The sequence below is a fragment of the Cricetulus griseus genome, chromosome 2 (genome assembly GCF_003668045.3).
Source record: "Cricetulus griseus strain 17A/GY chromosome 2, alternate assembly CriGri-PICRH-1.0, whole genome shotgun sequence".
In the NCBI taxonomy this organism is placed as follows: domain Eukaryota; kingdom Metazoa; phylum Chordata; class Mammalia; order Rodentia; family Cricetidae; genus Cricetulus; species Cricetulus griseus.
The window spans coordinates 44,952,803-44,968,684 of NC_048595.1; the positions used below are offsets into that span (position 1 = coordinate 44,952,803).

At 41.3% G+C, this 15,882-nt stretch overlaps 1 protein-coding gene across 1 annotated transcript in view; it reads left to right on the forward strand.

Annotated features, from left to right (window-relative positions):
- The first annotated feature begins 6,900 nt into the window (after positions 1–6,900).
- Positions 6,901–15,882, forward strand: part of C8a (complement C8 alpha chain) — a 57,930-nt gene continuing 48,948 nt past the window's right edge. Inside the window, exon 1 of the mRNA XM_027402333.2 lies at positions 6,901–6,977. Within this exon, the coding sequence (XP_027258134.1) occupies positions 6,901–6,977 (77 nt within the window). The remainder of the gene's footprint in view (positions 6,978–15,882) is intronic.

Here is a 15,882-nt window from a genome sequence, read left to right on the forward strand (position 1 = left end):
ACCACTTAATATGCTCCTGGCTCAGGTTGGCATAAGAATGAGGCACGTGACCCCAGAGCATCTGGAACCTTCCAGTCCTTCTCCCCAGAGGGACTTCTCATTGTGTGGCAGGTGCACAGCCTTTGGGTTTGCTAGGCAGTCTCTGAGCTGGTCTCTCTGGCCCCAATCTCAGTATCTCCCAGTCCATCCTCTTGTGGCCCTTGGGTAAAGTGCAAGTCTGATCTCAGAGCTCTACAGCTTCAGTTTCCAAGGCTGTCCTCATGTCCTCAGGCACACCATTCATCTGAGTCATCACACAAAGACAGTACCCCAAACCACAGTCCCTTTGATGTGATTCTTACCTGTCCTGCCATTTCTACTCAGGTATGGTCTATTTCTGCCCATACAGTGGGGGAGAGCTGCACCTTGGCCAGGCTCCTGGATTCACCAATGTAGCTTCTTTTCTCTAGAATTGTCTACTTCCTTTCTTCATCTAAAGAAACCTGCACCAAACTATTTTCTAGTCCTCTCTCCACGTTTCCCCTAAAGTCCAGTCACACATAGGCCCCTGATCACAGATGTCCCAAGCTTGGAGCTCACTTTCAGTCCTAACCATGGGACCCTGTGATAGGCAGGGGCTGAGCTCCTCATCTGTAGTGCCCACCAGTGTTTAACTCCAGTCCTGGGTGGAGTCAGTGCCGTGGCTGACCCACTGCCATGCAAGTCCATCACTGAATGTTATAGGGTAGTGAAGGGAACTGGCTCGGTGAGGCCCTCCAGAACTTGTATTCTGAGTGGTCAGACTCTTTGGTCATAATTGGTCAGGACTTAAAGCTCATGATATGTATTTTTGGACATGTAAAATATGTGTGCTGTGCGTGGGTATACATATGCATATTTGCCTATTTGTGGCCACACATGGATGTGAGTGTCAGTGCATGTATCTATGCATGTTAGGGATCAGAGTTTGACATGGAGTATCTTCCTCAATTGCTCTCTACCTTATTGAGGCAGAGTCTCTCATTTAATCCCTGAGCACCGATTTGGCTAGTCCAATGAGCTAGCTTGCTTCAGGAATCCACTGTCTTGGTCTTTTGAGCACCATGCAGCCCAACACTTACATGGGTGCTGAGGATCTGAACTTTGGTCCTCACACTTGTGCAGTCAGTGCTTCAGTGAGCCATCTCTATAGCCCCAAGCCTATGCTGAAAACACATAGATGGTGAAAATAAATACAGAAATTGTGCATGCACTTTGGTTTGCACTGCCAGATTCTCACATTGTCTCCTATCACCCTGGGTGCTGACTGAGAGCATGGCCCCACCTGCATGAATGGTCCCCAGATGGGGTTTCTGAAGCTGCACAACCTAAGAGAAGGAGATGTGAAAGGCATACAAAGAGGAAGTGTTTCCATCATAACTTTACGTGCAGTTATGTGTTCATTGGATTTACAAACTAATAATCACATTGCTCAAAGTTTTGCAGCTGGATAATGGTGGTATTGAGACCAGGTGTGTTGGACTTAAAAACCCAAACAATTGTACCTACTGTGTGTCAGCATGAGAAATACATAGGTGATTTTAGTCATGCCCTACACCTTCACATTCCTTGTCACATGGGGACAACAGGGAGCAGGCAACACATTGGGAAAGGGAACAGAGGGCAGGGAGCTATGGACATGGCTCAGAATTCCCTGCACTTGGTGACACACAGCTCACTCATTTCTAGTCTGTATGGATTTTAATTCCCCTGCATACACCATGCCTACACCAGAGGCAGATGAAGCTGGTCTGGCTTTGGAGAGCTAGTTTATCTATTGAGTCTCACACACTGGGTCAGGAATAGCTCTGCCTCCTAGGAGGATACAGATACCACAGCAGGATAAGTGACAAGTCACCAAGTGAAAAGTCACCACCTTGGCCGTCTTAAAGTGAGGAAGTGTGGTCAGGCTCTCTGCAAACAAGGGATGGGCCACCCTGCACTAACCTGTGAGTGGAAACTTCTTGTAGGAGACAACTGGCCAATGGTTGGAGAATTTGCTCTGGTTCAAAATTGACTTTGCTTTTGATTGTTGCCCATTTGCAATGAGGATTTCCCAAAAGATCACCCAGATTTGGCCAGAGCCACTTAGAATGCTGAATCCTTTCTTGTAGAATAGGTCTTTAATTCTACTGTAATGAGCCAGACATTGACTCCTCATCCTAGGTTCTAAAATGCAAATACAAAGCTCAATTGGATGCAGACAGCAGTAGGCATGAATTAGCCCATCCAGAGGACAGCTTTTGATTGAGACCAATTGTTTAACTCAGCCCCACTTCATTTCCAGTGGAAAACCCACCACTAATGTCTTTTGGCTGCAGCCAGGAGCTGGTAAGGCAATCAGGAAGAAAACAGATATAATAGACAGGGGATTTACAAAGGGAGGAGAGAGGAGGTGGGGAAGGCAGTGGGTGATACCTGTTCTTTTACTGTGTGCAGACTGTGCCAGGTACTGGGTTGGGTCATCTGTAGGCTTGTGCACCAAGAAGTAAGAATATTGTGGTACACATACACACCCGAACACCTTGCCAGCTGCACCAGTGAACCCCCACATAAAACTGTACGCTTAATGATCCATATTGACATCAAGTAGTATGATCCTGGAAGGAAACATATTTGCTCTGGCCATTGGGTGGTTAAAGTTGTGTAGCCTGGAGGTACTATTGGAGCCTAGGCAGAGATGGGTGTCTGACCCGCTCTCTCTGGCCTCCTTCATTGTATTTGGAATCATTTCAGCTCTTGCTTGTAGTATCTGCCCTCCATGGGGGAGTCAGACTCAGTCCAAGGTGCCTAGGTATGGACTTCCCACATTCTACCCTCCTCTGACAGTTTCTTTGGCAGCCCTGTGCTTTCTGCCCTCATCCCTAGCCTCTGTACTTGGAGGAAATCTCCCATGCATATAAATGAAGAAAAATAGATACAGAGAATGGGAGTCACTGTTTCAACAAGGCAGAAACAGCTGTTCAAAGTGCCTGACTGTGAACAGATTCCCTCATTTGGTGTTTAATCTTGTCCCATTAGGAAAACATTATTTTATCTGTTTTACGGATGATGAAGCCAAGGCTAGGAGATAGTAACTGGTTAGCAGCACTTTCTGACCTAATGCTGTGTTCTTTCTACCCCAGGGAATTGCTTCCTTTTTTATTAGGTTTGCAGATTCAGATTCCCCTTGTGATAGTGCAACTGCAGGCCCAGCAGGGGATTGTGCAGAACTTTTAAAAGCTTACCAGAGACAGCACAAGCCCAGGTGTCATGGATGCAGCTGCATGAGCCAGCACGGGACATGCTCTGTTCTGAGGCCATAACTCACAGGCTGATTTCAATAATGAAGAGTGTTTCTACAAGACAGGCAATGCATTTTCAAAATGAATTACCATCTTACTGTTGATTCTGCATAGTCGTTTACAACTACCACTGACAGCAGGATGCTACAATTAAGGTGAAATTCAAATATGCAAACCTAACAATTTTTTTGGCATTTTCCATTCATCTTAGAAAGTTTTGGCTGAGGAGGATGGGTGCCCCCATCCCAGAGCTCTACACACACTCTCTCATTGAGGCATTGCACAGTTCCATTGATCCCTCTCTTCTTGGAGATACAGTATCTTTATGTATCCAAGGCTCGCTTTGGAATTTTCATCCCCCTGCCTGGGTGCTGGAATTATAGGAGTGTGCCACTATATACAGTCCAGAATCTCTATTTTAATTCCACCCACGGTTCATTTTATTTTGGATCCTTTGTTCCTGAAAATAGTGTTAATTTCTGCTAATGCATAATAAATGGAGTTCCAGGCTTGGTGCTGGAAGATCTAGCCTTAGCCTGGCATGGCACTTTATAGTTGCACAAGTAGATCTAAACAATCTTGGGTTCGGTGATGGAAAGATTATACACCCATGATTCAGACTCCTTCTGTGAGGGATTGCAGCTGATCTGTTACCCACCCTAAACCTTAGTGTCTTCATCTCCAGAAGTATATTAGTATTCCTGGCATTGCAAGACTGCTGTGAGGATTGGAGTTCAAGGAGGTGGCAGGCACAGGAGCTGGTACTCCATAGTTCTTAGTTATTCTAAGAGATTATTATTAGTTATTCTAACTTCCAGAGATCATTTATTCAGTGAGTAAAGGAGTTTGTTGTGATTCTTAATTGAATCACCAGGACCAAGGTGGAAGGAGAGAACTAACTTCTGAAAGTTGTTCTCTGATCTCTACACATGTGCCCATGTAAACACACACACACACACACACACACACACACACACACACACACACAAACACACACCCCACACATAGGCATGCATGCACACAAGCACATACATACATAAAATGAAATAATACAAGGATAATCTTAAAGGTAAAAATGATAAAATGTAAGTATTATGAAAACCATCTATTTTAATGGATCATTTGATAGCCATGCATCAATAGTTCTTGTTGAAGATCGAGTATTGTGTGGCATGAGAGATTATAAGGAAAACTCAGGTACAACTTACCCTATGGAAGGCTCACTTTCCAGAGAGCCTCTACACTCTAGTAAACAATAGGAGAAAAATTTAAAGTTCTATTATGTGGGTTTGCATCTTCCTTAGGATCATTGGTGCACTGGTCCACAAGGGTGGAGGGAGCAGAAGTGGGAAACAGGGATTGGATGGCTGTGGGTATGATAGAGACAGCCTTCCAGATGACTTCAGTGAGTCAGCTCAGCTTTATCCCAGAGTATAGGAAATATATAGGAGTGGGGAATAAACCCTAATTTGCATTACGTGGCATGTCCTATCATAAGGATTCATATGTTGGCAGTAGGTCCTGTAGCAAAGCTCCTCCTAGTACAAGTCCTAGTTAGCATATGTGCATTGGAGCAGGAGAGTGATGGCGGATTCCATTTTCTTTAAGATGAGCTCATCCCTGATGTGGAGGGAGGAGATAATGAGGCCCACCAGGAGTTAGTTTAGAGTTCCAGAGAGGAGGGGGAATGGGGCCTGGAATGGTTTATGGTAGTGAAGATAAAGCAAGAAGTAGGGAACACTACAGAGGAAAGCAATATAATTTAAACAACAATGTTGGAGGATGTGGGGGAGAGGTGGCTAAAAGCCAGTCAGGAATGTCACTAAGGATTGGGGTAAGTAGAATACTCACTAAGTAAACTTCAAGAGGGATATGGACTAAAGAAAACATGCCATCATCATACATGTAAAAAGAGGAACCCAGGAGTTCAGGGAAGAGGAAGGCAGGCCAGACTCTTGTAGACAGTGTTTCCCACATAGGTTCTATTGACACTTGGGTTCAGATATCTTTCTCAGTAGTGGGGACCCCTGTGCATTGTGGGATATTTAGCTACATACCTTTCCTCTATCCACTGGTTTCCAGTAGCACCCCCATGGGGGCAATCACAAGCATCCTTGGGCACTGCCAAATGGCCTTTGGAGGGCATTCTCACCTCTACTTGAGAAGACAGTGCTAGGGGAGTTCTGTTCCCCATGAAGAAATCTATGGAAATGGTTCCAGTCCCAGGGAGCTCTGTATGTCTGAGACAGGAACTCTGTCATATATTGGATATTGGGGTTAGGAGAAAGATGGGTCAGATATAACCTCAACCAGATGTAACACTCCCATCTCCACATTTACAGACCCAGCACAGAAAATGCCAACTTGGTTGCTGGTGGAAAAAAAAGTTTTCAAATAATGTATACACATGGGAGAACTGAGGCTAAGATGTAGGAATCAAAACTGACGAGAAGTAGGAGACACAGTCTTAGGGTCCTTCCATTCAGAACTGGGGCTCACATCTGCCAAGTTTTGCCTATGTCTCTGAGGAGAGGAAAGAAGCCATGACTGACTGCCTTTCTGATGTTTCTACATATGAATCAGATATGCATTTCTCAGGCATTCAAGCTAGTCCTGTGTTTCCCTATTGAGGTCAGTAACGATATAACTGGTTAGTCCTACTAAGACAAATTTACACCTCTGCAAGCATAGGAAGACAACTGTGCATCCTTGAGCCAGTTAGTTAACTGACCTCAGCTCCCACTTTTTTAATTGCAGTATGGATTTAGTACTTTCAATGTGGCAGACTTTTTGATTGAAGATTAAAAACAACATGACATATTTAGTGCCTACCATATAGTAGTAATCAATGGCTTTTGATTATTTGCTCATTTATCTTCTGTCCATCTCTATTTACTTGGTTTAATTTATGTCAGGAAGAGTTGAAGATTATATCCAGGTACGGTATCTTCTGTGCAGATGTGGTGGCTATGATTTGCATTATAGTTCCAGAGAGAATTTCTTTAGATGTGTATTTAAGACATCTGGTCCCCCTGAGACATAAATGTGTTCTTAATTATACTCAGTGTTTGTATCAAAAGTAGAGTCCAGTGAATCACATGCATTGTCAGGCTCCAGATGTTTGGTGTATATAGCAGAACCTCTATGAAACTGTTAAGATTCCTGCACCTTCATGAATGCTCTCATCTGAGCTGATGTACTAGATGAGCCTTGTGCCTTGCTGCTGTCTTGAACAACAGACTCATGTGACCTCAGAAGCTCCAAGAGCCACTAGAAAGCACTGGGACTCCTGCAACTGCATCTTGGGGATGCAGTAAAGAGAAAATTCTTTACTGAACTGATTTGAGTTAAATATCACCTTTCCCTAACTATGTGGGTATTTTCCAAAAAGGGCTAAAGGGCTTGGGGCCATTTTGATGGTGTTTAGCTAATCAATACCTTGGTTACTAGTTAATCACATTGAATGGGAACTGAGGAACTTCTCACCGTTTTAAACATCTGATAGATGTTTGGAGTTCCAGCCTGACGGTACCTACAACTTCTAAAGTAGGCTATTTTTTTCTTTTATATAGATACTAGTTGGTGACTTCTGGATGACATGCTTGTAGTTGCTTTCTTCGGCTTGGCTTTGATGGCATGGCACCCCGGGGTAACCGCACAAGAGAAGGTGAACAAGTAAGTGGGCTTCAGGTCTTTGCACACCTGGGATCCTCTGCTGAGGGACTAAGACACTGTGAATGTTGGCAGTGGGCTGTGTTGGCATGGAATATAACCATTTTTCCACACTGTTACTAATCCAGTAAAGGAACTGGAACAGGGAACAAGCCAGTTAGTAGTAATCTGATCCATCCAGCTATGAGTCACCACTCTAATACTCAGCGCTGGGGTAATCCATACTAAATCATTCAATTTCTCTGTCTCTCAGTTTTGCATCTGTATACTGAGACTCATATATAATACCTCCTTTATAACAGTTAATGTGGATGTAATAAAGTCCAGATTTAAAATGTCCTCTGCATACAGTAGGCATTTAATAAGTAGTATTTTTCCTCAAGCAATGTGAGGCAGTTAACCTCTACTTCATTGTCTATAAAAGAAAATAGTAAAAACCCATCCCACCTTACACTTGTTAGGAGGATATATTTAGATAATATATGCAAATATTTTTGTTGGGGGGGGTTGGGAGCAAGACACCGTAGAAAGACACAACCATGTCATTGCAAATCTTTGCTCTGGAATGATAGCAGAGGTAATATTTTCCCATGTCTGTGGCATTTTGCCTATTCTATTTTCCTGAGATTTCCAACCTGTCTTCATTTGTTTATATCTCTCTTTTGTGGTTCTTAAGCAGCACCCTAATCTCACTTTTGGGATAGCTCTTAAGTACTCTTTGTCTCTCAAAAAATTTTTAATAGAATTACTTTATTCAAATTCCTATTAGTTGACTCAATTTCCAATCAGTATTGTTTAAATGCTAGAGTAAGAGCGATTCCCTTTAAGTAACAGTTCAGAAGGGAGGAATGTGTTTTACAAGCAGACAATCTGTAACTTGTATTTAAAACAAATACACTCTTGAAACATCATAAAACTCATCACTAATAATTAGAAGACACAGGCACGAGGTCGGTAGTGAAGGAAATCTCAGTTGAGATACTCTCAATTATAAAAGCATATCACTGTAATCCTTTCTGAAAACGAACAGAGTCTTGATGTTTGATGAACTTATCAAACAAGACAGATCAGTGAAGAGGCAAAATTCAAGGAAGGCAGAAGAGCTCCAATTCACCAACCACTTTACAAAGTGCTGAGGGAGAAATGATGGTGCTCTTGTGTTCACTGCCTGTGCTTCTGACATTGGTTTTGAAAATAGAAAGTTACATGACAAAATCATTCCCCTGGGTTCAAATCCCCATGCTGGCATTTACTATGAATAGCTGTTTGATCTTGAACAAATTGCATAACTGTTCAGGGCTCCATTTGACTTGCTTGTAAAATGGGAGGAAAACAAGAGCAGGGATTAAATGCCTGGAAGTACCTATAACAATGGAACAATGCCTCCCACTTAGTGAGTATTCACTAAGAGCTGCTCCCAGTGATAGTGACGGAATGATTGTGATTGTTGGTTTTGCCATTTGTTTGGATGGTTGACAGCAATCAGAAAGAAGAAATTTATAATGTGCCAATTGGCTCGGGTCTTCCAGATTTTCCTGATCAATTAGAGACTTCAACTTTTTGTTGGATTTTTAGCAACAGCACTTGTTTTTTTCCCTAAATAAAATTCCACGAGAGCCCTAACATGTAAGGATGTAAGGTGTGTGTGTGTGTGTGTGTTTAATGGTGCATAAACTTTGTAAACTCACATTTAACGTTTGCCTATTATCCTATCTTGAGAGAAATAGGGCTTATGTAAGTATAAAATCTTAAAGCCATGGAAGGAAGCTACAATTAGCAGCAAACAGTGATTCTCTAGTACATGTTTTATACAAGATGTGTTTTGATAAGTTATAAAACTTATTTAAAATTTGAAATTCTTTCAATTTATTGGTATTTCTTTAATGGCTAAGAATGTAGCATTAGCCAAAATTTCATGTTGTTCAGTATACATACTTGTAAATAAATCAAGTCAAGTTGGGCAACCCGTGGCTTTAATTTTCATCTTTGTTCGATCACTGACTAAGAGAGGGGGTGACAGTATTCAACTATTCTTGTGTGTTTTCCTGTCTCTGTTTCAGTTCTATTAGCATGTGCCATGTATCTTTTGAAGCTGTGTTATTAAACATATACACAGACACACACAACACAAACACAACACACACACACACACACACACACACACACACACACACACAGACACAGACACAGACACACACCAGAGAGAGAGACAGAGAGAGACAGAGGGAGGGAGGAAGAGAGAGAGAGGATTAGACTGGATTAGTTACTTTTTAGCATCACTATGACAAAATGACTGAAGGGACAATGACAACTCAAGGGAAAAATACTGTATTTTGCTAAAAAATTTCAGAGGGTTAAGCACATTGCAGCTGGGCAGAGTGATGGAGGAGAGAGAAGTGGTTCATTCCACAGCAGAGAGGAGGGAATGTCTGCTCTTACCTGGCATCCTTCTTTTATACCATTGAGTCTGTCAGGGCCCTTAGTCCATAGGATGATTCCACACATACTCAGGGTAGGTCTTTTCTCTTCAGTTAGATTTTCCTGGAAAGGTCTTCATAGATGCACCTAGAGGGTGAGCTTTTGCAATCTCCTCCATGATCCAGAACCCAGGAAAATAGACACTGAAAATGAGCCATCACATAGGACTGTCTTAATGATCAGTCCTTTCATCACTGAGAAATGCTTTCATTATCTTGGGTGATCAGTTTTAATTTGCAGTGTATTTTGTTTAATAGCAATGTAGTCATTCTTGTTTGCTTATTGCTTGTGTTTTCATGGCAAATGGTTATCTAATGTTTTGTTTTACTATATATGACCACATTTTAAAAGTGTATTATGTAGACATAGTCTAACTATGATCTCTGTCTTTTTAAAAGACTTAGTTGATTTTCCATTATTAGCAGCATCATCATTATCACCTTTTTATTTTGGTGGTGCTGGGTATTGAACTTGGGGCATTGTATATACAAATCAGGCATTTTTCAACTGAGCTACCACTCCAGACCCAGTCTCTGCTTTTTAGTCATAGTAATTAGACCATTTACATTGAATGTAATTGTTGGTGGAGGGTGTCTTTGAGTTCATCATCTTACTATTTTCTATTTGTCCTATATCTTCTCTCCATATTTCTCTTTCTGAGATAATTTTTTAAGTTTAGTATGTTATAATTTTAAATGGAGAGAGTAACTATTCTACTTTATTTTTATTCTTATTCTAGAAGAGTTATAACGTACACATTAATTTACCACAGTCTATGTTCAAATGATATTATATCACTTATAATATTGTTATTTCATTTGTATAAATTTCTTTGACATTTATTATAGTGCATTTTTGTCAATGAATTCTTTTGTTCTTGTTCTGAAAATGGTGGCATTACACAATTAACATCTAGTTTAATCGACTCATATTACAGGGAAAACTGAGTGCCAGTGAGAGAGAGGGAGAGGTTTTGGTAACAAGATTTCTCATCTGGCATTCCATGAACATTGAACTTAATCATTACTGCATCCTTCTTGAGTTGCTTTTTTATAATTCTTAGAACTAAAACTGGGGAAGAATGGAGCAATTTTTGGTCCATTCCACTGAGATGTGTGGGGGTAGAGGCAGTCTTCCAGCCTCTGGACCAGCATTATCATGAGAACCATCACGAGTCCCTCATCAAGAAAACAAAGAAAACATCAAGAAAACAAAACAAATTACCTTTTCAAAAATGAGATCCTGCCTTGATAAACAAGACATGGGCTTAATTTGGAGTTAAGATAACTCAAAGATTTTCATCCTATCATTTATTCTGGTAAAAATTCCAGAATTCATTAGGGGGACTGAAGAAATGTAAATGAAGACCTCAATGCTAGAGGAAACATAAACACCACCTTACCTAAGCATCCAGTGGAATCATCACTTCTTTAATAGCCCCCATATGTAGTAGATGCCAAGGAACTGTCACTCACAATCCTTCTTTTTATTTTATTGCCTTTATGGGCATCAAAGTGTGTTCGCCCAAGTGTCTGGGCCAGAGCCATGTGAATGTTCTCAGCAGTCATCAAGATGACTGGAATTAATATGCACACAGGCAACATGCTCTTCTAATTAACATATACAATTGGGTGGCTATGACTAAAAAGTGAGTCAGAGGAATATAGAGATTGATATTCAGAGTAACTAAAAGCCATGCATCAAATGGCACTGGGTATGAATTATGCAGGAAAGGTATACTCTTGGAACTAAAAGTGTGGGAGGAATGCTATGTGGCTTGCAGATACTTTTTTGGGGGGGGATCATTCATTTGTTGTGCATTTATGAAATAAATATTCTAGATATAGTAGTTACTAAGTAGTAAAATAAGCTAATGATAGCCTGATCCTCCTGTAATCTGTAGGCTGTGGTGGCTTGAATGAGAATTGGCTCCCATAGGGCCCTGTACTTCAACACTGGGTCCTCCACCCCTATCTGCCCCATTGGTAGAACTGTTTGGGAAGCATTAGGAGGTGTGGCCTTGTTGGAGGAGGTGCGTCACTGGGGGTAGGGTTTGAGATTTTGAAAGCCCAAAGCATTCTCATTTAGCTCTCTCTGTGTCTGCTTCATGTCTGTGGATCAGAATATAAGCACTAAGCTACTACTTCAGCATGTGCCTGCCTGCCTCCTGCTATGCTCCATGTCTGGGTCATTTATGGTCATGGCTCACCCACTGAAACTGTAAGCCCAAAAAACTCTTCCTTCCATAAATTGTCTTAGTCATGGGGTCTTAGCACAACAATAAAAAAGTAAGTTAAGACAGACTTAGACAGTAAACATGCAAACACACAAATTTTCATTTAAAATTATGAAGAATACAATGGAGGGAAGCAGAAAGAGAGAGAAAGAGAGACAGAGATCTAAAAATAAATGTATTAGGTGGCATCTTCTAGAGAGGAAGCATCTATGCTGAGACATTAAGGTTGGGTGAAGCTGTGTGAAGAAAGCAATGTGGAGGGGTGAGCAGGTGCTACGATCCTCTTGTGGGAAATAGTTTGTGATGCATGGTGACTGCGGGAAGGGGCTGAATCTCAGAGAGTCATGGACACCATGGTAAGTGGGGTTGGATTTTACTTTATGTGTAGAAAAAAAAAACTCGAGGGACTTATAAAAGAGAAATATTGTAAGATTTCCCATTTAAAAAACAACATTGTGTCATACAGAAATAAGAAAAAGACAGAAAGAAAGAAAGAAAGAAAGAAAGAAAGAAAGAGAAAGAGAGAGAGAGAGAGAGAGAGAGAGAGAGAGAGAGAGAGAGAGAGAGAGAGAGAGAGAGGGAGGGAGGGAGGGAGGGAGGGAGGAAAGGAAGGAAGGAAGGAAGGAAGAAAGGAAGGAAGGAAGGAAGAGCCTTTTCCAGGGGGCCATAAAAGGATGTGGTGATATAATGGGGTTTTAAACTAACATGGTGGGTACTGAGGCAGGAGGAAGAGAAGTAAGCTATGTTTTAATGGTAAATTGGCAGAAATTTCCAAGGGATAGGCTATGAGGGTGAGAAAAAGAAGGAAATTAAGGACCACTGCCAAGAATCAAGTCTGAGAACTTGTATGTGTTGGTGGTCCCACTAATGATGGAGTTAAATTGAGAAAGGCTGGTTGAAAGTCAAAACTAAGAGGTTCAACTTAGAGCCATTATGTTTGCTGTTCTGCCATGAGGAGTGGGGATGTGAAGCAGGGGAGCCAGGTCAGGAAGCAGCAGGGCAGAAGTGCAGCCCAGCGGGGTGAGCTAAACTTAGAAAGTATGATGCTTGTGGGGCGAATCTCAGTGCCTTGAGGATAAGAAAAGCAAGAAGAGAAAGGAAAGACAACAAGGTGCCCTGAGGAATTCCAGTTCTTAGAGAAGCCCAAGGCACTGGTCGTTGAATAAGAGAGAAAGTAGAGGTTGTATTGAGGAGGTCAGGGGGAGGGAGCCTCCAGAGGAAGTCATGGCCAACACAGAGAGAGTCAGATGAAGCTGAAAAACTCTTCAGTGGGATTAGCAATGAGTAGGGTGCTGAAGATGGAACACTTCAAAGCCAAGTTTAAAATACCTTTATCTCATGATGTAATTCCTATGTAATTGAATGGATTAGCTCAAGATTGTATCATTAGTGACAATCAGCTTTGACTATAAGCTGAGCCTGTGTATTAGGGTGCCCCTTTGTAATAACCAGGTAGGCTTTCTGACCTACTGACTTAGGATCAGTAAGTAACTAATTAATCATTTTGTTTGCTAAGTTGCTGAGGTGGCCACATTCTGGGGCCAAGCATTTGATTCTCAGGTTGCATATTCAACTAGATTTTAAACCCTTTGTCTAACACGCCAACCTGAGTTAAAAAGTAGGTGAGGGCTGGAGAGATGTTTCAGTAAGTGAGACCTTGATTTAATAAAAGAGGTGTAGAGCAATTCAGGAAGACATCTGATACTGACCTCTGACCTACATGCTCATTCACACATATCAAACATACACACACACACACACACACACACACACACACACACACACACACACACACACATACACACACACACACACACACACACAACACACAGAGAGAGGAGAGAGAGAGAGAGAGAGAGAGAGAGAGAGAGAGAGAGAGAGAGAGAGTATCTCAGAGGTCCATGGCTCTGTACAGGGTATATTTCAGATGAAGATGGAGAGGTTTGTGCAAGGTTAAATTGAAAGTATTAGGAGAAGAAACTGGTATGTGTCCTAGGCTGCTGCTCAGGATCTCATACATGATCTCATTCCACATTCAGAAGAGTTTTCCAAGCTGTTATCTCTGTTTTCAGCTGCGAATGGCAGAACCTGACTCAGATGTGCTGCGGATGGACTCTAAACTCCTGTTACCTCAGGGTTTCTTCAACTGTGTTCAGTAGTCTTACAGATGTTGTGTGAAAAAATGATTTGAGTTTAAAATAAGTGAGGAAATAATGGATTGAGCAAAATAAGATACAGAGCCCCTGACACTATCAGGCATTTTAAATGTACATGGATGGATGGCGCACTGTAGGCGATTTATTCAAATGAATTTGACTGTGGAACTTGTCTTCTCTCTGCCTGCCAACTGGATACATAGTGTAAAAACTGATGCACTAGAGATCAAACTTGGAAGAAATATGCAGCAACACTACAGGACTTGTACCATCTCAATAGTTGAAAAAAATGAAGTCCTTTGGAGTAACTTGCTAATAGTATCAAGCAAGTTAAATGCGAACTCCCTGCTAGACTCCCATGTTCCTGGGTTCTGGTACTCCAGATTAATTTTCTTACTGGAGATACTTTCAAATGATTTGCCATGATTTCATAGGTCATAGAATTATTAGTAGCTCCTTAAGTGTCACTGACTCACTTTGCACTGCTGTAGCCAAATACTTGTGTCTGGGCACTTAACGAAGGGGTTTATCTCACTCATAGTTCTGGAGGCTTAAGTGTATGCTGCTGGCATTTCTTGGCTCTGTTGATGGCCTCTGGATCAGTCACAACATGGCAGATGGCATCATGGTAGAAGCATATTGTAGAGGAGAACATGTGGTGAAGCAGAAAGCAAGAGGCTGGAGAATGGATGGCTAGGCTGCTCCTTGTATAGCAACCCAATTTCACAGGACCAACTACTGAGAGACCTACATTAAATCCTTCTTAAAGATAGTGTCCAATGGCGTAATACTTTATAGTAGCTCCTACCTTGTATAGATGCCATCATCTCAACACTGCATTGCTGGAGACTCAGGCTCCACTATAGGAAAACTTTGAAGTGTAAACCAATCAAACCACAAGCATTACATCATTTAAGAATGGATGCAACTCCTTGGGAAAGTTATTTGGCAATATGTGTACTAAAACCACCTATTCCATTCTACAGAAAAACTTGGGGCTCATATATCTGTTTATTATGGAATAGTGAAGCAATACACAGTCATCATAAATAGTTTATATCTCTTCTGTATTAAGTGGAAAAAATCAAGATGTACAACATGATACTCAGTATGCCCTCAACTATGTTATGAAAATAGAATGGAAAGAAATATAATAAAATATTAATGATGGTAAGATTTGAGATAATTTTTTTATAATCATTGCTATACTTTCTTTAATGTGAATGCATTACTTGTATAATCATCAAAAATGAACTACATTTAAAAATTCATTAAAATGATGAGAGAATATTGGTCATGTTGGCTGGAGGTGATTTAATGGCAGTTCTGGTGTCTGGCCTCCGTGATAGCATCACTGCGTGCCTCTGTCTAGACATCATGTCATGAGCTTGGGAAGCTGTAGTGGTGTAGCGTTGCTGTCTGGGTTTCTGCTTCCAGCTACTGGGCTTTGCTGTTTGTTTCTCTCCATTGTGACATCACAGCACAAGCTGTGGACCTACAATAACATTATCTTGACAGTTCTACAGTGAAGGGCAGGGCTAATGCAAGCCCTCTCCTGTCCCCAAATCTTTGGCTTGAAAATTCTCTCCATGTTTCTCCAAAACATTTTTTTTGGTTTCTCTGTGGCTTTAGAGGCTGTCCTTTAACTAGCTCTTGTAGACCAGGCTGGCCTTGAACTCACAGAAATCTGCCAGCCTCTACCTCCCAAGTGCTGGGATTAAAGATGTGCACCACTACCGCCTGGCCAAAACATTTTTTTTTTAATTTTAGGATTGTATATCAGAAAAAAAAGACTTGTGGCTCATACTTTGAGCTCTCAGCATTTCTAGATGTCAAGATTATTTAATTTAGTTATAACTAGGAATTGGGTTCAAACAAATCTCTTAAAAATGTCACTATTTCCTAGGAATTGGCTTTATTTTTAACTTCCCTCTCTTCCCTGTTCCATAGTCCCCTCCCTCTCTCCTTCCCTCCCTCCCCTCTCTTCTTCCTTCTTCTCTTTCTCTTTTCATCCATTTCAGTACTTTCTGAATATCTT